Source organism: Balaenoptera physalus (assembly GCF_965194825.1).
Source record: "Balaenoptera physalus genome assembly, chromosome: 3".
NCBI lineage: Eukaryota > Metazoa > Chordata > Mammalia > Artiodactyla > Balaenopteridae > Balaenoptera > Balaenoptera physalus.
The window spans coordinates 110,771,571-110,796,394 of NC_138890.1; the positions used below are offsets into that span (position 1 = coordinate 110,771,571).

General features: G+C 35.1%; 1 protein-coding gene across 2 annotated transcripts in view; it reads left to right on the forward strand.

Moving 5' to 3' along the window:
- The window catches only part of EDIL3 (EGF like repeats and discoidin domains 3), a 432,319-nt gene that overhangs the window by 276,426 nt on the left and 131,069 nt on the right, over nt 1-24,824 (forward strand). For both annotated transcript variants that reach the window (XM_082458169.1, XM_082458170.1), the window contains one exon: nt 3,346-3,527. In XM_082458169.1, coding sequence (XP_082314295.1) covers nt 3,346-3,527 — 182 coding nt within the window. The remainder of the gene's footprint in view (nt 1-3,345; nt 3,528-24,824) is intronic.

A 24,824-nucleotide genomic window follows, 5' to 3' on the forward strand; every position in this document is an offset into this window, starting at 1 on the left:
ATCTCCATATTATCTTTCTTTTAAGCATCTTATTGTTTGCTGCTTAAGGTCACTTAATCTTAGGTGTATAATCATTTGCATTCTGAATTGCAACTCCTTCATTAGTTTTTACAACTGTTGCATTCAATAGGACATTGGGGAAGTGGATGGCACAGGCAAAAGGAAATTGGATTTTGAACCTTTTATTATGATGACATCCATTTGATTGTGGTCCAAATGATGAGAGAAGAAAAGCTGGTGTTGTGACAACTTTCCAGTGTGAAATAAAGTGTAAGAGTTGGATTTGCTTATTAGTTTGCTGTTTAGGAGAAAAAAAAAAAGCCCCCAATATCAATATTCAGCACATATTTACTGAGCTCTTCTTGTGTACAAGCCAAGCCACTGTGAGCATCTAAGGATACAGCAGTGTAAGATCTGGTGCCTGCTCCACAGGAGCTAAAAGGCCAGGATCACCTCATCTCTAAAGAGAGAAATGCAAGTGGCCTTGTAGAACCAAGCTCATTATTCACAATTTATAGTCACAAAGGCAAAGCACTGTGTACCTTTCCTTACCTCACAGCTGGTGAATTAGGGGTCACGATGACCACAATTTTTAAAATGAGAAAAATTGAGGACCACTCAATTTTTAAGGAATTAAACTGATACCTCACAGACTCATGCTTTGGTCAGGAACCCCCCAGAGTCATGTTCCCTCTGCTGGGCTTTAGTGATCAGCAACATAAAGTATAGTATGTAAGTGAATGTTACAAAACTTTATTTAAAAAAAAAAAAAATTGTGGAATTGAGGACTGAGAAAAGAAATATTCATCAGTTTGACATCACAACAATGAGACAGCTCATGTGAAAATATTTTGTAAGCTGTGAAGCCCTATATAAATATAACATGCCAATATATTTTTTTAATTATATTTTATCTGAATGAATGACTATTGAGGGCATGACAAAGATTGGGAGCCTTATGGCAGAGTAAAAAATTGCAAATATATTTTTAAAATTGCTCTTTGGTGTTTGGCCTATATGATAATGCAACAGTTCACAGCCACTGTTTGTTGATATAGTAGCTAATAAGGGGAGGTTGGTAGGTTAAGAGTGCTGACAAAGTAGACATACTGAATAGTGTAGTTTGAGGTCTAATTTTGTTTAAAATGGTTACAAATTTGGTGAAGATACCCAATTCAGCATAAGGTCTTTAGAAGTAAACAACTAAATGGTACACAGTTCTTTCTAAGGCTAAGCAGTTTAATTAATCAAAGCTGGCTCTCTAACTCTGCCATGCCACTGACTGGCCTACAATAAATGGCCTCCCTGCCTGCTGCATTTTTCCATCCAAACATTGTACAAATCAAGGACAAGTATCCTTGAGACTCCTTTTAATGGCAATATTCTTAAAAAGCCAGGCTCCTGCAGTTGCTTAAAATCAAAGAGCATCATGAAAGTTTCTTAGTGCTTTTATGAAATCTGTAAAGATCTTGAAATTTGAAATGCAAAGCAAAGCAAGAGGCCAAAGACTCAACATTTGAGTTTTCAACATTAATTTTTTTAGGAATGCGGAAATCAGATTATTATCGGTGGCTTCTAATACTGCTATTCTAAAAACGAATGGCTTCTTAATTTAATGACTTCAAAGTGATATAGTGCACCTTTATAAAGTGCTGAAGAGTTCTAAATACAATGCTTTAGAAAAGATCTTACTACCTAAATTTAACTTATCAAGTGAATGATTTGTCAACTGTCAATCACAGAGATGCAGTTTTTGCTGTATTAATGTCATCTTTGCTAATAACAACTGATTAAGATGATTACTTATCCACACATTTTCATTTTTATAAAAAGTATTTAAAGGTTTTAAATTCATTGGGGAAATGTTAGTAAGTAATGTGCTTAGAACTACTTATTATCTGAGCTTGGAATAGAAAAAAGAAAACATGTTTACACTTAGTGAAAAAAATGGTTACCAGTGAGAAACATCTTTGTAACTTTTTAAAATATTATAGTCCAGTGGCAGAGTTCTTACTTTCATATTTTCAATCTCAATCTGAGTATAATCTTTTAATTACTGATAATCATTAGACTTCAATAGTAATTAAAATCTAAAATATGCTTGGTAGCAATCACTGATCAAGTTGACTTATATACACTTACATTTAATAATAGCAGTACTCTCCTTTCATATTTTCAGGAATTCTAGTATGTTATTATAGTGTATTTTATAATAGAATTATCATATTTATTTTACAAATCTAATTTTGCAATAAGTTGAATGTAATATATGAAATGTTAATGAAATTAAGAAAACTAGGTATTACTTTTCATTATATCATATTACTTGTTCTGAATTTTCAAAACTGAATTCACAATAAATGTACTTTCTGGTGAAATTTTAGGAAATAATTAAGAAATTCGAATGTATATGATATATAGTACATATATAATATTTAGATTGATTTACCTTCATTTCTAATCTTAAAATCTAAACACATTTGGTATCTGAGAACATATTATTTGAGTATATTACGCTTTAATCTTAGTATTTAAAATTTTTATTAGGAAATTTATCTTGAATTTCCAAGTTGCAAATTTAAAGAACAATAAAAGAAAAAAGCTAAAATGTCTGTGCAGAATCCCAACTGGTAGAGTTGTGGATTTCGAAATGTAAATATTTTAATATCTTGATTTACTGAGTGGTATTTATACAGCTCTATATAATGTCTGAGTGCTTACCTGCTTACTCTATAAAAATAATTTGTCTACATATTTCCTGTTACTTATAACATATCACAAGTTATTATTATAATAATTTTAAATGTTGACAGATTTAAACATTGCCCTTTTTGTGGAAGCATAACTGACAGTGGTTATAAAAATTTAACTTAAGAAATTTATAGAGGTGAGAAATGCTAAGTCAGTATGAAAATGATTTTGATACAAACCTCAGATGTAGGCTAGTCAAGAAATAATGGATCAACAGATATTTATTAAGGAATTATGATTTGTGAGGCATACTGATGGGAATATAAAATATGAGAGAGACCTTTAAAGGACATTACACTTTTGTTAATGTGATCAGCAAAGGATAACAGTACATAATGCAGGATTGCAGTGCAGAATGGACGTGTCTGTTCAGGTGCCACCTTCAAAGCAAAGGAAGAAGAGCGTGGCATGAGGAGCAAGAATTATTTCCTTCATGTAGTGATCAGTAACAAATCCGTAAATTCTGAGGGGCTTGAATTGCATGATGGTCCACATTGAAATCACTTTAAAACTATCTCCCATCAAATCTAACAGCCATATTTTGATATGGATTATTTCTAATACATTCAATTTTTTTTCCTCATTTGTTCCCAGAATGCTCGGGCCCATTGGGAATTGAAGGTGGAATCATTTCAAATCAGCAAATCACAGCTTCATCTACCCACCGAGCTCTTTTTGGACTCCAGAAATGGTATCCCTACTATGCACGTCTTAATAAGAAGGGGCTTATAAATGCCTGGACAGCTGCAGAAAATGACAGATGGCCATGGATTCAGGTAACAGATGGGATGGAACAAGGTTACTGGCAAGGAATGACCAGAGTCATTTCACAAAGAAGATAGTGAGTGTCCAAAGTGTGACTTTTCTTCATGGTCATAGAGGAAAGGATGATTTAGCTAGAGTCCAAATGGGCTATAAACTCTGAAACTGTGGGAAACATGCACATTCCATTGGAAAGTGTGTTAAGAGGGTTAAAAATGTTAAAATTCTTGGGTTATAAATATGACAATCTTAAGGTACATATCAAAGAGGGAGGTTTTTACATACGCCGTGTGTTCCTTAGTACTGTGTTAACATTTAGTAGCAACTTTTGATACTTCAAGAGTATAAAAATTATGTCTTTTCCTTCTCTGTCTTATTAGTAGTTCCATATGTGCAAATATAGAATATGCAATGGATTATGATAATACCTCAAAAGTCTTTAGCACCCTCTTTCAATAGCTGAGTGTGTTTCAATTCATACTCTATCATTTATTAGCATCAGTCAGCTATTTTTTTAAAACATGAGAAAACAATGACCTACCAAGAGACTAAGTGATTTCCCAAAGATGTGATGGAGGACAGTAATGCCTGCATCTTATATTTTATCTACTTAAATACTTTTTGAGCCCTTAGCTGAAGTGAAACAGGAAACTAACTATTTGGAGACAGAAAAGGTAATCAAACCATGATTTCTGTGAAAGATTATACCTCTGTCGGTGGGGAGCATGTTAACAACATCTAACAAGTCATTGATGTGTGCTGAAGAGAGGGAAAATCCAGTATACCCTGGGGTCAGAGGAGGAAGTAATTAATTACCATGAGAAAGCCTCACTGGAAGATAGCTTTTAAGATAGGCCTTGGAAGATGGCTTTCAGTAGAGACCAGATATCAAGGGAAGAGCATGATCCAAGATGCTAGGTGAGAATCCGGGCAACGCCATGTAGAAAATCATGACCTATGTTTAGGTTGCTAGACGAATGAGTTCAAATTTAGTGTGTGAGTTCAGCACGCCATAGGATTTATGAATACCAAAAGGTTTTGGCTTTATTCCATTGGAATAGGGAGTTATTACAGAATTTTGATTTGTTTAGGTAGCTGATCTGTTTTATCTGTTGACTACATAGTTTGAGTCCAAGGTAATTTTTAAGATAGGGATCCATGATGTGATGTTATAGCAGAAGATAGAGACTGCTTTATAGGCAGTTAATAGAAAGGGAAATTGATTTATGGCCAAGTAGTATGATTTCTGTAGTACTTTCAAAACAGGGCCAAAACCTCCTTCAGATATATGTTTGCTCAGATTTCTTATGAATTTGTACATATCCTATATACATTTCTTTTATCTATATGGCTCCATGTGGTTGCCTGATATTCTTGTTTTGTCTTATGAATTTAATTTGCATGCATTTGCAGAAATTCCTTCTTAAGTTGCACATGATTTTTCTAATCTACAGCCACATGCACAAAGAAAATTCCAGAGAGTGGAAATGGCACCTTTGTACAGTTTTGATCATAGACTAATGAAGTTCCAGTTAAGTTTTAAATAAACACAAAACAACAAAAAATGCTTGTATTCTATGTGCTAAAAATCATTCCAGAGACCATTCTTTAAGTTGACCTTATGAAATGTATTTATAGGATTGAGGTCATGATAAAACTTTAGAAATTATGATTCATAGCAGAAATTGTAGAGCAATTGAGAGATAATGTCACAAGTTTGAATCAGGGTTTCTATTTGACAAATTGTTTGTGAGCGTCAGTGATTTCCTATTTCAGTAAACCATAAATAACACACTTAGGCAGTTTTTTCCTCTGAGAAACACCTTATGATTGTTTTATGTCCTGATTTTTCATTTATTTTGTCACGGTTTATTGCCTACTTAACACTGCAGAAGTCTTTCAGAGTGTGAATGAATTTTAAATTTTCTTTATCCCAGTGATTATAAGTAGAAATAACCTCAGTGAAACAGGATAGTGGTAGACTCTTAGAGGAACTTAGATTAAATATAACTTTATCAACCTAGGTAGAATAATTAAATACTTCTTTTAAGGGCAGTCTTTTACTATTATTACTATGGTTATTATTATTTTTCTTTTGGTGTGAAGATGATAATGAACTCTTAGAGAAAAACAAGTAAAAGTAAAATAAAAGGGTTTGTATTAGATGAGGAAATCTTGCATATGATGGGAGGAAAACTGAAAACTCACCATTGTTATTCAATACATACTTCATGATTGTGTTCAGAGTATTATGTTATTATATTCTCTAATAACATCTTATTTTCTAAGTTATTTTTCTAAAAAGAAAACGTGTATCCCTTTCTTAAAGGAAAACCGTGTCTAGGAGGCTCTGGGAAGTCTAATTATGTACCAAATATTCTTTGTTTGAGCATTAGTAATTTCCCTTGTCATTTAATTCTTTTATTTATATTCAGTCCTTCAAATGAAACATTTGAGTACTTTACTTAAACTCACTTATAATGAGCACAGTATTCCCCTAATCTTTCAGGTGTATGAGACACATGCCCTAATTAGTATTCAATTTCATTTTCTTCCTTGTCTTGATGAAATGAAAATTGAAATGGCCATTTTTAAATTTACACACTCAGCATGCAATTATGGATAGTACCACAATATTCGTAATTGGTTCTGAATTTAAGGGGTTAGTGCAGTAAATTCAGTTAAACAAAAAGCTTTTTTTTTCTTTTTTTTTTTTTCAAGTTTTTCTGACCTTTATTTCCTCACCCAGATTTTTTTCCATGTAATAAATAACCACCACCTTCAACACTAACTGGGTCATTAGCACCCTGGAATATCAATTTCCCTTTTGACTGATATGTCAGAAATAACAACTTTGCACAATTATGGAAATATGCCTTGTAATATATAAAAATTAAAAGCTTATCTAAACCTTCTGGGAACTTTGCTCACTGAATCAGATCAGCCAGGATGATTATTTATTATTTATTTTAAAAGATAAATATTTTCTATTCCTGTTATTTTTCTCTTCTTTTTTTATAGCTACATGTAGTTTTCATTTATTGTTATTTTTTTCTTTTAATTTCCAAGGTGATTTTGTTTGTATATGTTCTTTCTGGGATGCATATACATTGGATTTCCAGGCATTTATTTATTCATCTGTTCGACAGACATTTACTAAATGAGTGTCTACCCTGTGGTCTGTTCTCTATTGGGCACTAGAAAAAAGATAGTATTTGCCTTTGCAATGCTTTCAATCTAGGATATAGAAAAGTAAGTAAACATAATAGTATAACATGTGTAGCCTGGTCTTACATCATCTGCTAACCATTCTATTTGAACCAAAATATTTTATTATATCCAAACAGTCTATTTTTAATAGAGCTTTTGTTAAACTAAAAACTAGTTTGGCATATTTATAGAATATGAAAGGAGAGAAATTCCCATTACACTATGTATTACATAGCTATATTATTATATGCTGATCTATTTGATGGGTATATTAAGGCAAAGCCATAATTTTCCTTTGAAAGTTAATTTACCAATAGTTGTTTCAGTGCTATATTTTATCACAGAAAAATAGATCTTGATCTATTTTAAATAGTTCATTACCCTTTTGGAAAATGTGAATATGAACTTAATATGTTCCTTTTCTATATCCCACAGAGTTTAGTGGGCGGGGGGTGGGGGGGTAGTAGTTATTCCTCAAACTTTAATGTGCCCAGGAATCACGTAGGTCACTGGATAAAAAGTAAAACTTCTGGATTGTCCCACAGACCTATTTACTGCAGGTCATCCTCAGACTACACTGTAAAAACAGGGCTCATCAGCTCATAAAGCCTGGTTTTGTACTGCCTGAGATACATTAAAAATAAATAAAATGCAAAAAACACTTTTGCTTGATGATCTGAGCACTTAGTTGTTGGAACTGCAAGTAGTGATAACTGCATGGGTGGAAGGAGAGGAAACAACAGTGAAGAAAAATGAGGAAGAATAGTAGGAATTATGTGACCCACAAAAAGTCTGTAAACTAGAAGGAGGCAAAACCATGTTGTATATCCTAGTCAGAAATGCGTCCCCCCTTTAGCAGCAATTCCTAAGTAGTCATTATTCATTAGTCATAAAGTTTTTAAGTATTTTCAACAGTTAGTGTTCTTAAATGGCTATTAGATTCTTCTTTGTTAGAAAAGTTTAAACACCCAAAAGCAAGACCATCTGACTTCTGCATTTTAAACAAAATAATAGTTAGTGTAGAATACATGGACCCAGAAGAGACTTATGTGAGCACAAGTTATGTTACAAGTTCACATTTCTGGAATATAAATTCCATATCTGGTGGATTTTTTTTAACTTTGTGAACTAGGTATTTAAAATGCTGCAAAAAATAGAGTAATCATGTATTTCATTTCAAAAGCCTATATATAATATGTTTGAAGACTTTTGGTACTTATAGGCACCTGGAGCTCCTTGAAACACAAAAACCGTTTTTAAAATCATAAAATTAAACAGTTGATTTTTTTTTTCCAGGTTGTTTTCTAGTTACAGAACCTGAATTGCACAGAATCAAATCTGTCTTTACTACATCTTCATTCAAGTAGAATATGTTTTAGCCTGTTTTTTTCCTGAGAAAAGCTACATTCTCAGATACACTCCCATTCATACTAAACATCTCTCTAAGGTTAATTACATCTAGACATTAATATATTGTTTCTAATCATCTTTGTTTAAAATAGTAATCTTGAATGGAAAATTACTATTTTCCTTAAAGTTGTTTATTAGAAATGAGGTTCCACACATAGTTGTGTATGCTTTTAAAAAACTTTTTAATGTTTAAAAACAAAAAGGCACTTAGCATTAAGTAAAAATGACATGAAGCATCTTTACTGAAATATATTATATTGATATAATATATTTATCAATATACTTATTGATAAATAAATATATTGATAATAAATATATTATCAATATATAATATTGACAATAAACATAGTCTCTAATTGTTTGGTCATTTACCACATTTATACTAATACTATGCATATTGCTTGCTTATTTGCTTTAATGGATGTGTTTTGGATCTTAACTCCAGATTCTCTGAGCTATGGAATAGATGACTAAGCAGAGAGCAATTGTTCTCTAATACAAAAGAAGCTGCATTGGGAATCTCTTCTCTTTCCTCTAAGCTGCTTCCTCTCTTTCAGCACCCAAGACCTCATTGACCTGGATTTCTTGCTGTTGCTCAACTTCACCTGGCTGTCTGCTGCTGTTGTGGTTAGGCACATACACTTCATGGTTTTTCTATTGACCATCTACTAACCTTCTTTAGATTCAGCTCCTTTATTGCCTTTTCTATAAAGTGATTCCTGAAATTCCTGCTTTTTATCTCCAAAGCCATAAGTGACTACACTGTCCTTTTTTCCCACTCTGACAACTATATATTTCAATCATAGCAGCTAATATACTTAACATAAAAGGGTCTTTGTTTACCTTTCTCCTATATCACTTGAGAGTTAGTATTACACCTGATTTAAGTCTATTTCCATAGCACCTTGAATTAAAAAAAAAAAAAAAACTGTGTTGGATAGATACAGATAATTGATAGAAGAAAAGAGACTACTGAACAAAATAGATGGGAGAGAAATAGTGGTTGTTTTCACATGGTAATCATACTGCACTGAGTGGTACTGAGAATGTCCAAACAACTTAGCTCATCTCTATGTTCAGCTGTTATATACTTACATGTGAATTGTGCCCTCTAAGCATGATCCCATTGGTGCCATATGTGCTACATCTCTCCACAATATAAGGAATTCCTCACGCATCTGGGCAGCAGAGGAATCAAGCTTTCTGTAATTCCAGTGGCCCATACTTTCCTCCGTACCCACTGCAAACCACTTTTATATGCAACATTAGATGAGCGTGGGTAATATTTGTAAGGTGTTTGCCAGGAAGTCTGCTAATTAAACCCTGAGTGCCAAACACCAAAATTTTCATCTTCTCCTATCCTGGTTATGTTTTGTTCCAGAAATGTTAAAGAAAAAATGTCTATTTTAACTTCTTGCAAAATTTTTATAAGTTTGTTATTATAATCACACCACCAGAGTTTGAAACTTTAGACATTACTGTTGTTAAAATAATCATATTATTTTAGTGTCTCTCTTAGTCTCTCTCTAAGATTAATTTACCATAGAAAAACATTTAAAGTACTAGTATTTCCCAAGCTTATGCTATGTCATTTTTGCCGTTACAGAAATGTCAAAAAAACCCCAACTAAATGTATTACTATTATTCATAAAATATAGAATATGAAGAGTTACAGGGAGTTGTTTTAACGCAATTTTTAGCATCTATTAAACTGTTAGTAGATAATTCAGTAAAACACTCATATATAAAAGACTTTTTCATTATACGTACTTGCTATACATTTTGGCCGTGAGAAAAACATTTCCAACTTATCTTCTGTATTTACAAAGGTTGAGATTTTAAATGTCTTGTGGTTCGTTTAGTTCCCAATGTCTCATGAATATTACCAGAGTGATTTTTTTTTTTTTTTTTTTTTTTTTTTTAGTTTATGATACTGGTAGATTGAAATAGAGATCATCTGAATTGATTGAAAATAACTCTCTGTCATGGAAAAAACAAAACATTCAAAGTTTAATATCTCTGGTTTTCCAATCTACCTTGATCTCCTTCTTGGCAAACTTACTCTGGTTCCCTCTTCAAATCTCTTCACGTTACCATCTGGGCAGCCTCTGGACTATATATCCCAATTTCTGGCGCTTAGGACTAAAGGAGACAGAACCCTAAGTTCCTATCATCTTTCAGAGTTTCTAGTAACTTTTCTCCGATGTTACCAAACGCACTCGTGAACGTGAGTCTGCCGTGCCTGTGGATCCAGCTTCAATCCGAGGTGTTAACCGTGCTTATGAGACCTGCCCATGGGAGATTTTGCTTATGAGTCCGCGTCAGCTACTGCCTCCAATGCAACAGTTCGTTCTGAAAGGGCTGCAGCAGCACCTCCTGCAAGGGCAGAGGAGGGCTACTGGCAGCCTGTGCTGAGTCCTCAGGCGGGGTAGAAAGGCCGAGAAGCAAGGGGAAAAGTGAGAGTCTGAGCTAAAGGTGTGATTGTCTCTTTATGTTTATCGTCTGGGAACTAGTGGGATGACTATTTGGACTGAGCTGAAGGAAACCCTTATTTCCACTGTAGACACTGAACAAATTTATTCTGCCCCAAGGCCTCACTGAAAACCTCCTTGTGTTGAAAATGTGACCAAGTACCAAGCCACTTGGCCTGATTCTGAAAGCTTTAGTTTTTTGAGACAGTAATTAACTTGAAACCATTTCAATTTGGGGGATTCGGTTGTTGTTTAAAACTAACTGAATGTGGTTAGATGTAAGTGCAGAAAAAGTTACTCTAGTCACTTAATACTTTGGATCCAGCTGAGTCTTATTATCCATACTATTATGTATTAGCTTGAAAATCATCTAACAGCTAGCACTGTATGCTCTTTCAACTACCTGGTGTATATTGAATCCATAATTCCATGTAATCGGTATTGTTCTTATACCCATTAGTCAGATAGGGACATTTAGGCACGGAACGATAAATTGTCCAAATTGACTCATCTAGTAAATTGCATAGTTGGGATGTAAACACAGACAGCTTGTGTGAGAGGCCAGCGCTAAGCTATTCCTAACCTCTGTACTGTCCTTACTTTGAAAGCGCCCTTTTATTTATTTATTTATTTATTTTTTGGAGGTACGGGGTGGGCACTGGTAGTGGGTATGGGGGGAGTCTTGGATTTTCTTAAAGCTTTATAAAGTAGCTATTGTATTTTATAAAATTTATATCTGCCCATAAGCAAGCAGTGCACCTCTAGGCTGGGGCAGTAGTTCTCAAATGTCAACTACATAAAAATTACCTGGAGAGCTTTTTAAATATGGTCCCCATCCTTAGAGTTCCTGGATTAACAGGTGAGAGTTGGAACCCAGGGGACTACATAATAAGCAGACACCTCAGGTGGACTGTGGTAGCGGTGATTCTTAGGAAAAAAAGTAGTAATCGCTACCCTGATGGAGCGCACAGTCTAGCAAGAGAGATATACTTCTCCTTGAATGTGCCCCTTTCACTATTAGAAGCAACTTAATTAAAGATGTTGGAGAATAGTATATTGTTCTTCCAAATGAGACATCAGTGTGGGATATTTTAAAGTAATGGATGGCATCAAGACATCACAATTCTAAGACCTAACTACTTAAGCTGCTTTGGTGATATTTTATTATTAACCTGCCTGTATGAGTTGTCTGCCTTAAGTGGAATCCCCATTCCTCCATGAACTGGAAATAATAACGCTTAATCGTTTTCAAAGGATTTTTGCCTATGACGTGAGATCTTCAATAATTAAGTCATAATTAAATAGTAAAAGGGTCGTAAAATATCCACATCTCTGGAAGACCAGGCTTTAAATGTTTTATTTTCAAATCCTCAGCTGGGTCTTAGGAGTATTTAAGGAAGAATTACTTATTTTCTATGCAACCAGAGTATAATGAAAACATCAAAAAGCCATTTACATTTTAATTATTAAAGGTGAATTTAGTATATTCACCATTTTTGAGGATGACATTGAAGAGCTTATTCCAGACGGAAGGAACAGGATGAACAAAGTCACAAAGGAGATGGAGGGAACTCAAGGTACCACAGGGACTGGTTTATTATACTGAAAATTTGGGTACATGTCGGCGGCGGGGGGCGGGAGGGTGCGGAATAAGAGGATAAGGGTCTACAAAGGTAAGGAGACATCAGAAGGTGAAATACATCAATACTGGATGAAGGTGGCACTTGATGGTTATTGAAGAGTTTTCAGCAGGTTATTAATACTGTCAGAACTAGAGTTTAGGAAGGTGGCATGTCAGTGGTGTGGTGCGTGTTATGTGTACACAACACAAAGCCTAGTGCTAACGAGGCTTTTAGTAAAATTTTATTGAATAAATGCTGTGTTTAATGCAGAGGTGAGTCTAGGAGCAGGCACACCAGTTGAGAGGCTTTTATGGCTAACTGCCCGGAGGAGGACCTGAATGAGACTGGCAGCTGTTGAAATAAAAATAAAAGATCAAACTGTAAGAGGGTTTGAGGGTGCATCACTGACAACTGATTCAACTGTGTGTTATGGGAGGGGAGGAGGAAAAAAGTAAGAAAAATTAAATTCCAGGGTTTTGAGCCTGAGTATGATTTTGGTACCATTAACAGAAATGTAGAAATCAGGAAAAGGAGTTGGTCTGCTTGGAAAATGATGCGTATATTTTGGGCCTCAATGATTTACCTAGAGAAAATAATATCCAGCATAAAGCTGGAAAAGTGAGTTTGTTCTGTATAGAGAGTAGAAGTGGATCAAGTGGACACCACCGCCAAGTGACACGCTTCCTTATTACCACTGGTCACTTTGAGTCACAAGGCCATGCCTGTCCACAGAGTTGAAGTAGATTTTTGAGGGGACAGATGAGAACTCTAAAATAGAGTATCCTCCCACAGAGGTAAAAGTCTCTCTCTCTTCTATTTCCATTTTCATCAAAACAGTGTATAAGACCATAGCTTACCTGGGGGCACCATTGCACAGGACCCTTCGGAAGAAAAGAGCTGAACTTTGAGCTTGGGAATAACTGTATTCATTCTACACATTAACGCCTTTTTCAGGACATTTCATTTCTGTACTATATGTTGGTTACATTTTCTCCATGTATTTGTTTTTAGTGTTGTTATTGCTGTGGCTGCTGCTTTTTTCCCCAAAATCGATATATTTAATTAGAATAGTAGCTGTTTCAACTTAACATTGGTGTACTTAGTGTAGATTGTTTTATTTTGTTGTTATTTTGGTCCTTGAAAAAATAACAAAGATCTCCTTTTTTTTTCCCCCACAGATGGGCTCTCAGATTTTTGCTTGTATTATGTGTTTAATGCTACTTTAAGTTTGAAGTATTCTTCTCTGAGTTTATAATAATAGGCTATATTTTCATTTTTCAGATTAAAAAGAAAGCTGTGTTAAACTCAGGTCTCCTTAGTTACTATCATTAGCACTGCTATGAGAGTGAGTGCTGAGTTTCAAAAGCAGATGTAAATGTTTCTTAGTTTTCCTAGCAGGAACCCAACCTAAGCCAGTATTTTTTTTTTTTTTTTGATTTTTAAAATTTTTATTTTATACTGGAGTATAGTTGATTAACAGTGTTGTATAGACTTATTTTTTAGAGCAGTTTTAGGTTCAGAGCAAAACTGAGAGGAAGGTACAGAGATTTCCCATATATCCCCTGCCCCCAGACATCCCCTATTATCAGTGTCCCCCACCAGCGTCATACATTTGCTACAGTTGATGAAACAACCTTGACACATCATTATCACCCAAAGATCATAGTTTCCATTAGGGTTCAATCTTGATATTGTATGGTCTGGACAAACATATAATGACATGTATCCACCATTATAGTTTCATACAGAGTAGTTTCATTGACCTAAAAATCCCCTGTGTTCCACCTATTCATCTCTCCTTCCCTCTCCCAAATCCCTGTATTTTTACATATTGGTAGCTTTCAAGAAGTTCTTTCAAGTGATTATCTTGTAAAACAAAACGACAAATAGGACATTTTGATATTGCCAATGGATCTTAGCTTTTCTTTTCTTAGGAGCATTAACCCAGATTTGGAAAGATGTATGTAAATGTTGAAAGAAGAGGACATTACAAATTTTTTAGAATGTTTTCCTTAGTTTCGAATCTGCTGTAGATGAATCAGTATTTATTTAGCAGCTCCTATTTGCAAGAAACTATTTGGGCAATAGACACGTTTTCTGAGCCTATGTGGAGCTTATTTAAGTAAAGAAAACATGTTAGATGACCTTATGCAAAAAATTTTTACTTCATTGTGTGGACATTTGAGAGGGGAAAAAAAAGCTGTTTGATTTAATTCAATGAATAATTGAACTCAACGAAGTGCTCTGGGAAGTGTGGAGAATTTATTCTGAGTTCAAGCCACATGGGACTTCTTGAAGGGTATTCCCTTCTACTTCCCAGGCTTGGCAAAAACATCTTCCAAAGTGACCTCCAACTCCCTTTTAATTAATAAATTCATTCATTCATTCATTCATTCATTCAGTGTATTCACTGAGCATTTCCCATGTGCCAATTTCTCTTCTAGAGGCAAGTTTATCAAGGAAGCTTTCCCTGACTCAACTCTTCACCCTAGACTAGATACAGTTCTCATAATATATGTTCTTACAACTTCTTATTCTTTTTTGCTTGTTGCTTATAATTAAAGACTATATAAGAGATTATTTTATTAAGTAAGCTGCATGAGGGTACGGGACTGTCTGTTGTCTCACTTTGTATTCTCACCAATCCCAGTGACTAAACCTTTAATAAATAAGAAAAAATGCTATCATAATTGGTATCCCCAAGACCTAGAACAATTTTTCTTTGCTCAGTATTTATTAAGTGAATTAATAAATAGTGTGAAGATAAGCCACATTACCTATAAATCTAACACAAGTAAAACACATTTGCATAAGCAGTTATATTCTATGGTAAAGCAATATGGTGTTCAGGATCAGTGGTTCTGGATTCAACTGGCCACTGTCACTTTGGATAAAATTACTTAACCACTCTAAGATACAACTTCTTTATATTTAAAGTGGTAACAAAAATAGAGTGGCTTTTTAAGATTGTTGTGAATATTATATAATGGATATTGTCACATATTGACCATATAGCAAGTGATTAATAAATGTACATTCTCACTCATTAACAAATATTTATTGAGAGTTGTAGCCAAGACTTTTAACTGTCTCCCAACATCCTTTTCGCCTATTTCCATAGCAAGAGGATTACTAGCTAATAAGCATAGCTACCTTAGGTCTAGAGTTACCTCAGAATATAGTCTTATTCTGTATAAGATTATATATCTTATTTAGTGTAATATTCTGTATATTCTATATAAAAATATAGTCTTTTAGGCTATATTTCCCAACCTCCCTTTCCACTAGGTGTAGCCTTGTGATTCACAAATGGCCCAAGGCATATAAGCAAAAGCATCACAGTGTGGTTTCTGTGAATCTTCCTTGAGAGGTTGCACCCACATGCTCTCTTCTCCCCTCTTATTCCTTTCTTCATCCTGCTGCCAGAAACTCAGATGCCACCCTCTTGGACCATAAGATCAGGGTGACATACAGTGGCAACAAGATAGAAGGCACCCGGGGCCCTGCTATATCAGCCCCTTCTGCCTAGTCACATGTTTACACAAGGGAGAAGCCAAATTCTTTCTTATTTAAGCCACTATTAATTTGGGCTTTCATCACTCACATCTGAACTGAATCTTACCTAATATGATTCTGAAAATAGCATGTTCAATATTAGATCCAAGGCCAAATGTATTAGTGTCATAAAAATAATTTTTAAGTGTTATATGTAAGTGCAAAGGAAGCTATTTAAAAGGAGACTTAAAGAGCAGATAAGCTTTCAGACTGCTCCAGTAGATGAAAGGGGCCTTCCAGATAGACAGACAGAACAGAAGAATTACCTTTTTGTCCAGCCTCGCCAGACCCTCATTAGCTTAGGGAGTGCTCCACCTCCTGGGCTATCTCTCTTGCTCTCCTCTGGGTGTGAGATGACCATTCAATCCTGGCATGTGACCTTGGGGAGGCAACTTGACCTTTTGGGCTATCTCTCTTGCTCTCCTCTGGGTCTGAGATGACCATTCAATCCTGGCATGTGACTTTGGGGAGGCAACTTGACCTTTTGGGCTATCTCTCTTGCTCTCCTCTGGGTCTGAGATGACCATTCAATCCTGACATGTGACCTTGGGGAGGCAACTTGACCTTTCTAGACCTAGTTTTCTGTTTCCAGTCACTATTAATTGATATTTTCTCTTTATGTCCATAACAACCCATTTGTCCCTTTATCATTTGTAACATTCTGCTTTGAATTGCAGTTAATTGTGTGGTTTTTTTTTCCTCTTTAGATTACATGTGCAAAGATCTTTCCTGTCTTTCCATTTCCCACTGTCTCTATCATCATGTTTGTAAATTATAGACATGTGGGACAAATTAAATCCATTAAAAAATCAGAAGTGCAGCTGAAAATATAAGTTGCAGTGACATGGTAGGAATTAGTGCATGCCAGAGTGAAAGACGTGCATGTTTTAATTTGGTGGTGGGGAGGCGAACCACTGAAGGTTTGAAAACGAAGAAGTGATCTAAGACTGGAGAAAATCTACACTTCAAGCTACCAAAAAAAAAAAAAAGTCAAGTGTAATGTAGTTTGCCTTATTTTGAATGTCCTAATAACATGATTATAGTATTTTGTCATCAGAAATTTTATGTCACTTTTAAAATCATATGAATCTTAGAATAATGGGTTGTAAAATGAACTGTAAAGCTAGAGTTATGGGTGTAGTTTTTATAGGAATAAATCTGGTCAGTGGTTAGTATGTGTAGTTCTTGACCATTAAAAAATAACTTGTTTTCTAAATTCCAGTCACACTCTAATGAAATTACAAAAATTAAAAAATGATATTTTCCCATTTAAAAATAATTAATTCAAGGTTTCAAAAATGTTAGATCAAATTGTATTATAGTATTTAGTTAGGGGAAGTGGAACAAAAGTTTACAAACAATACAGTCATTACATTTTTTAAAGATTGTCTAATTGCCAACATCTGTTCAGCAAAATTATTATTTTAAAATAATGAGATATATTCTATTTTCTTCCTCCTAAATTTGAAGTATTTTAATGTTTTGCTATGCAGATGTTTTTGGTAGTGGTGAAACTGTGTTTCTTTGAAAACATGTAAAAATATTATCTTTCTACCTTATCAAGGAGTCCATGTTGGACAAGAGTGCTGTGTGGGGAGTAGAGTTTTTTCTGTGCTTACCTTTGCCCTTTGTGTATTCTTCTCCTTACTTCTAAGGGAGCATAGATGACCAAAATTCCCCCATCATCTTCCCCTCTTGGCCCATATGGGAGACCAGAATTATACAATTTATTTCTTAGGGTTAATATAAAGAGCAAAGAAATAGTGCAATATGTATAAAAGCACTTTGAAAAGTAAGTTAAAGAAATGGAGTCTAATATGCCTGATCGGTGTGAATTAAAGAATCATTTTCTTCTTTTTGTTGTTTTCCTACATTTGTAAAGGAGAAATTCAACTTTCCTCTTTCCTGGAAAGAGTGGTACTGATAGCAAACAGTCAAAGAATCCCTAAAGATGCTAGGCACCTAAGGGTCAACATCACCTTTAATACTCAGAAGACCCTGTGAGTTAGACAGCATCTCATTACCATTGTACAGATGAAGAAATTCTGGTTCAGGAAGGTTAAGAACCTTGCCCAAGGCCATGTTAGGAAGTACAGTGGCACAACCAGGTTTCCAGCATGGGTTTTCAGAAGACAAACATTTTAAGTAGAGTGATCTTCTCCCACCCTAAAGAAACAGAATTTATGTTGTTCCTTCTAATACCCCTTGATGGAGGCAAGCAATTTTGGGTCTTAGTGGTTCTTACCACTGATCATCACCTAGAAAGGAGGGGTCTGTATGCATATCTTAAAGACATGCAGTACAGGACTTCCGATTGCAGGCTTTTGCTTCTCTTTGTTTCTCATCTTTCCAGTGTTCCCATAGCACCATCATTCTCCCAACACCTAATAAGTCCCAAACTCAACAAGGCCAGTCCCAGATGTTGGTTTGTTGTGAAAAACTCTGACTTCAAATTTCAGGATTTATTTGCTCATAAAGGGATTCAAAATGTTCAAACAGCTTAGAGCATTTTACCTTCCATATTTTAGTTAAAAATAATTAGATATTTAAGTGGCGTACCCATACTTTCCATAGAAATACAATGCAAATTACAAATTAATCCTTACCATAGACGTGTATGAGCAGGTAGAAGGATTAAAAGATATTACTTGCCTCTTCCAGGGAGACTTCGTTATAGACTGCAATGAACCTTTTGTGTCAGGCAGCACTTTAGGAGACGATGGAATATTGCCAGTGTGTGTCCGATTTTGGACTCATATTAAAAACTTACTTTCAGCATGTCTGAAATTGGATAACCTCGTTAGCTCAGGTAATAACATTCCTAGCGGCTACCGTTAGGTCTAGAGTAACAATTTAATAATAAGGAAAAACAACCAAGCACTATTTGGTTTGTCTTTTTAAACAGAGTTTTTGAATCATGAAGTTAAGTTCTCAAAAAAAGCCATGAAATGTTGTCTGTTTGGTTATTGTTCAGAATATTTGCTGATATATTCCAATGTGACAATGAAATTTAATTTCTAAAACTGTTTAATTTTATTTTTGGAACACAGATGGAAGAGCGTACTTATTTCGATTAAAATAAAGCCAGAAGTACACAAAGACTATAGAACACTAACTTATTTCTTGGTAATGGCTGCTGCATCTGTGCCCCAGAGGTTTCCACTCCTTCTGTCTAGTCCTCTGATTTCTCTTTTTGGTTAATTCATTCATATTGCTCAATGCTAGAAAATAATATCCTAGAAAATGTGCCACTTCGTTTGCTAGAGCATATGTTTGCTTAGACTTTTTCCTTCAGTACATAAAAATGAAGAGTATCATAGTATTCTGCTTCCCAGAAGTACCTTTTAAGTTTTTATGATGTGAATTTTGTTTCTGTCTTGATGTTTGATTGATCCCATGTCAGCATTTTAAATTTCAGGGCACTAACTGCCACTACCAATAATATCTTCATGAAGGGAAAGGTATATTCTCATAGCAAAACTTGGAAACTGTTCTGTTGGCATTGTTGTCGTTTGTGTGCTACAAACAACACGCTGAAATAAGAAAAATTAGAGAACACAGGGGATAATGCATTCTTCTCTACCTGCCAACCCTTCATCGTCCTGGTTAGGGATATGAACATCAGGGAATTCTCAGGTTTGGCTAAGACTATACTTAAAATAATTGAAGACCCAGTTGTTATTTTTCTTTTCCTATTCCCTCAGTACTGTCCTCAGTCACGTTCACTTTGAAGGCCACTCAGCGAGGTGGTTGAAGTGGAGGAGAGCATTCATGTGGACCTTAAAGTGAAATTCCTGCCCCTCGTTCCTGAGCCAGCTATTAGAAGTAATGAGCCTCTCCTAACATCTGCCTTAAAGTTTTTTTTCAATTGATAAACTTTTAAAAATTTTTCAACATGCTAATTTATCCCCCCTCTCTCACTCCTCCCCCCTCTCCCTTTTCTTGGTGGAGCAGGTGATTGCCCTCTTCACATCCGCCTAAGAGCTATTGCTCTTGACATTGGCCACCTGTAGGAACTTAAGCAAGTCCAGTCTCTGGCCCACAGCCTCCCTTTCCTCTCCCCTTCATGGCGCATCCACTGCTCATGTGCTTGTGCATCAAGGATTTTTTTTTTTTTTTTCCTTTTTGGTATCACCTCAGGCTTCTTTAAAAATATATAGATTAGCAAAGTGACCTTATTTTTATTATTTCTAATGTATCTTTATTGAGGTTAATGTTCCTACTCATGTAATGTCATCATTTTCTCTTTTAATTCCTCTTGTTTCTTCCCCATCTTCTATCTTCTCTTTGAGGTTTCTGTTTTTCTCCTTCCTTCCTTCCATCTTTCCCTCCTTCCTTCCATCTTTTTACTGAATCTATTCAAATTGCCAGGCTTTTTACAGACAATGACTCCTTTAATTCTTGCCCTAGCCATATAAAGTAACCAGGAAAAAGACAAGAAAAATCTAAATTTCAGAGCACAAGAATTAAAATCCCTACCTCAGACCATGAAACTTTATTTATGAGGGTTCTGGACTACCACTACCTTCATATATACTATTACATGAAACTTAATATACAGATTGAAGTCTTTAAACAAAATAGCCACAGTTCAATTCATTCCTGAATATAAATACTGGAGGATATGAAGAAACCCTAGCCACAGCGAGTACCAAGAAGGGGGAGAAGAGTACAATATACTGAAAGCTCTTCAGAAATAGGGGGAAATTCAGAGGAAACTGTTATGCCAGGACTCGTGGAACAGCTAACAGGTTACACCCATGATGGTGTGTGTATTCCTTCTGTTGCATGCTATTTACTGAATGAGGTGTTTCACTTCGATTGGAAATTTTCCCAGGTGCAAAGAGTCATAAAGAGATTCTAGTTTTTATGCTTACTTGCTTGTGATCTTGTCCCATCTTTTTTTCAAAGAAGACAGTTGGGTTAATTGAACACATGTCAAAGGCTGACCAGCATTCAGAACAGTGGAGGGCAATTTAGGACCCCTCTTATCTGGAGCTTCAGAACTAAGTATTGGATTAGTTAATAAAAACTGATTAAAAGAAAAAAGCATTTAAATTCTGTTTCATGTTTCTTAGATGAATCACACCCATGAAGCATTATTGATTTCAGTTTTTATTTTATTTGTTGCTTAAACATACTGGCAAAGTTATTCAAGCATAGAACCCTAGGTATTAATTACTTCCCCAATAATATCAATTGTTTTCGGTAATTTGCCTTTTCGAGGTTTTTCAAAGCTATTGCATGTTTTCATAGGCAAAAAAACCCTCTCCTTTCCCAGTCACATTTAGCAATTATGTTTAATCAAATTACATAATTAAAATAACAAGCACAACTTGAAAAAAAACAGGTTGAGGATCAAACACAACTGACTCACGGTTAGTGTGCGTTTCAGCTGGCAACAAGGAGAATGGGCCTGGCAGAGACCAGCCAAAGTGCCAGGATGTGCAGAACGGTGCATGTGTTTAACAGGGGGAATGAAGTGTTAGTGAATCAGGTCGTTGGTGATAGGGAGGTTGTTTAAGGGAAATTCTGTTATAACTAGGCCAGTCATTTCAAAACCATGAACCTATGCACTGTTGGTCTGAGTTACTCCTTTCATCCTGACACACCCCAGAGGTCTTCCTCCTTAGGCACGTTCATGATGCTTCCCACCACCCAGGTCTCCACAGAAGATGTTAAAGATGCAATCGATAAAATACTTTATGTTAATAAGAGAATGTGAATTACAGGGGAGTCTAATACCCTGTAATTTTTAACTAGAAACTTTTGGTAATAATGTTCCTGGGTTTTTTTTAAGCCCTTCAGTGACATCTGAACAATCCAAATATTTAGAACTGCCTCAGAGGCTCAAGTTATTTCTCATATCACTCAAAAGAGATGGTTACCTGTTCTTTTTGCCTGAAGCTTATTTGTATTGCAAGCTCCCAACTGACAGCCCTCCTGGAGGGATTGTCCTTACTGTGACCTGTGAAAGCATACTTAAATGAGGTGGATTATGAAAAATATTGTGGAGGAAAAAAAAAATCTCATTTACGAATTTAAAAGTTTAAATACCATCAGTATAAAATGGTTATCTGGAATTTGCAAATATACATATACATGTATACATATGTGTGTGTGTATATATATACATTTTTTTTTTTTCATACTTCCAGACCCGGAGCTAATTGAATGCATGTCTTTTTGCATCTCCACTCCACCAGAGGTAGAATGTTAGTACATAAAATAAAGTCTCTATTAAGATGAAAGTGTCATGAATAATGACGATTTACAATTTCAAGCGTGCTCGAATTCTCTCTAATTACACACGTCCTTTATAATAACCACACAAAAAATAATGTTTCTAATTCAACTTAAGGACAGTTCTGATATTCGAGTGAAATACTCATTTCCTGAAGTTAAAAGATGGTTGTAGTTTGGCCATTGTTTCCTTAAGAAATGTGCTTTTCTTTTAGTTTAAGCATGATTGTGTTCATAGCTAATACACAGTTACAGCAAATTCCTCAAGTTATGTTGTAACAATTCTAATGATGGACATATATCAACATCATCCTGTCTCATAGGTTCTCTTATTACTTTTATACTTTTAATATTTATATGATACTCCATAACCCTCATCATTAAGAAAAGAAAAATTAGTAATTTAAAAATCTCTCTTCACTTGCACTTAGTGGTCAATTTACATAAATTTTGTGCAAATTATTAAAACATTGGTATGCATAATGATTGCTATAGGCTATCATTATTTAAGTACTATTTATTTATATAGTACTTTAATGTAATATGCTGTCTAATCTTCAAATCTGCATTTTTTCCGGAGCAACTCACAGACTACTGATTGTGTGCCCCAATAATCATGAAGTAAACAACCACTAAGTGTTTGATTTTAATATAATTTTCCTAATAATTTATGAATCAGGCATTTATTTCTCTTATTGATTCATCTTATTAAATTAATTAAACAAGGAGACCATTAGTCTGATTTGCCTTTTTTATTGAAGTATAGTTGGTTTACAATATTTTAGTTTCAGGTATACAGAATAGTGATTCAGTATTTTTACAGTTTATACTCCATTAAAAGTTATTACAAGATAATGGCTATAATTCCATGTGTTATACAATATATCCTTTTTGCTTATCTATTGTACACATAATAGTTTGTATCTCTTATTCTCATACCTCTAACATGTCCCTCTTTCCTTCTCTCTCCCCACCGGTAACCACTAGTTTGTTTTCTATATCTGTGAGTCTGTTTCTCTTTTGCTATATATGTTCATTTGTTTTATTTTTTAGATTCCACATATAAGTTAAAACATACAGTATTTGTCTTTCTCTATCTGACTTAGTTCACCAAGCATAAAATTCTTTAGTTCTGTCCATGTTACTGCAAATGGCGGAATTTCATTCTTTTTATGGCTGACTAATATTCATATATGTATATATCACGTCTTCTTTATCCATTTGTCTGTTAATGGACACTTGGGTTACTTTCATATCTTGGCTATTATAAAAAGTGCTGCTATGAACATTGGGGCACATCGATCTTTTCAAACTAGTATTTTCATTTTTTCCAGATATGCACCCAAGAGTAGAATTGCCGGCTCTATTTTTAGTTTTTTGAGGAACCTCCATACTGTTTTCCATGGTGGCTGCACCAATTTACATTCCCACCAAAAGGGTTCTCTTTTCTCCAAATCCTGCCAACATTTGTTATCTGTAGACATTTTTTTTTTTAAGAGGAACTTTATTAATTAATTAATTAATTTATTTTTGGCTGTGTTGGGTCTTCGTCTCTGTGCGAGGGCTTTCTCTAGTTGCGGCAAGCGGGGGCCACTCTTCATCGCGGTGCGCGGGCCTCTTACTATCGCGGCCTCTTGTTGCGGAGCACAGGCTCCAGACGCGCAGGCTCAGTAGTTGTGGCTCACGGGCCCAGCTGCTCCGCGGCATGTGGGATCTTCCCAGACCAGGGCTCGAACCCGTGTCCCCCGCATCGGCAGGCAGATTCTCAACCACTGTGCCACCAGGGAAGCCCCTGTAGACATTCTGATGATAGCCATTCTGACAGGTATGAGATATCTCGTTGTTTTGATTTGCATTTCTCTAATAATTAGTGATGTTGAGCATCTTTCCATGTGCCTGATAGCCATTTGTATATCTTCTATGTATTCAGGTTTTCTGCCCATTTTTTGATTGGGTTGTTTGGTTTTTTTTGATATTGAGTTGTATGCGCTGTTTATGTGTTTTAGACTGAGTTGACTTTAATGCCTTAGCAGCCTACGTAGGCAAACACAAACCTAAGCCTGTAAATTCCTCAAGGTTAAGAAATGGAGACCTAAGGACAACCAATCACAAACAGCCAACTAGCTTGGCTTTCCCAAATGATGCAACTCCTTAAGCTGTAGCTAATCAGATAATTTCTTTGCTTTGCTTCCCCCTCTTCTCTGTAAGTCTCCCCCAAGCTCCTGTTTGTGAAACACTCTTAACTACTTCTTGTTTGGTGCTGCCCCATTCCAATCACTTTTCGATCAAATAAACTCTTACAATTTTTAATATGCCTCAGTTTATCTTTTAACAATCTTCAATTGGCAAACGTTTCCTTTTCTTCAAAAAGGAATTCTTTCTCTTCCACTTCCCAAGTATTACAACATTTAAAAAACTGAAAGCTTTTTTTTCTGTTTAATAAAATAAGAAAGTAGTTCCTTTTGCAAGCTGTATTTGTTTACATTTTATGTTCATATTGTTTTTATGTAGTGATACCAGCTACCAGTCAGACCCACACTGGAATGCATTACTTAGGTGTATCACAACTTCTAGGTTGAGGTAGAGAAAAACAATTAGTTATTCATAAAGCTACTTTTAAAGCTAATTGCTTATTTAATACTAGTTTTTGCCTAAAGTACAACTATAAATACTTTTAAGTATGTTATTATACAATAAGTATGCTTGAAATGCTTATGGCACTGTATTTTATACTGGGGAATGAGTCTCAGAAAATACTTTTGTCTGTAATGGTACTCTTACATCAGATGGCCATACTTAA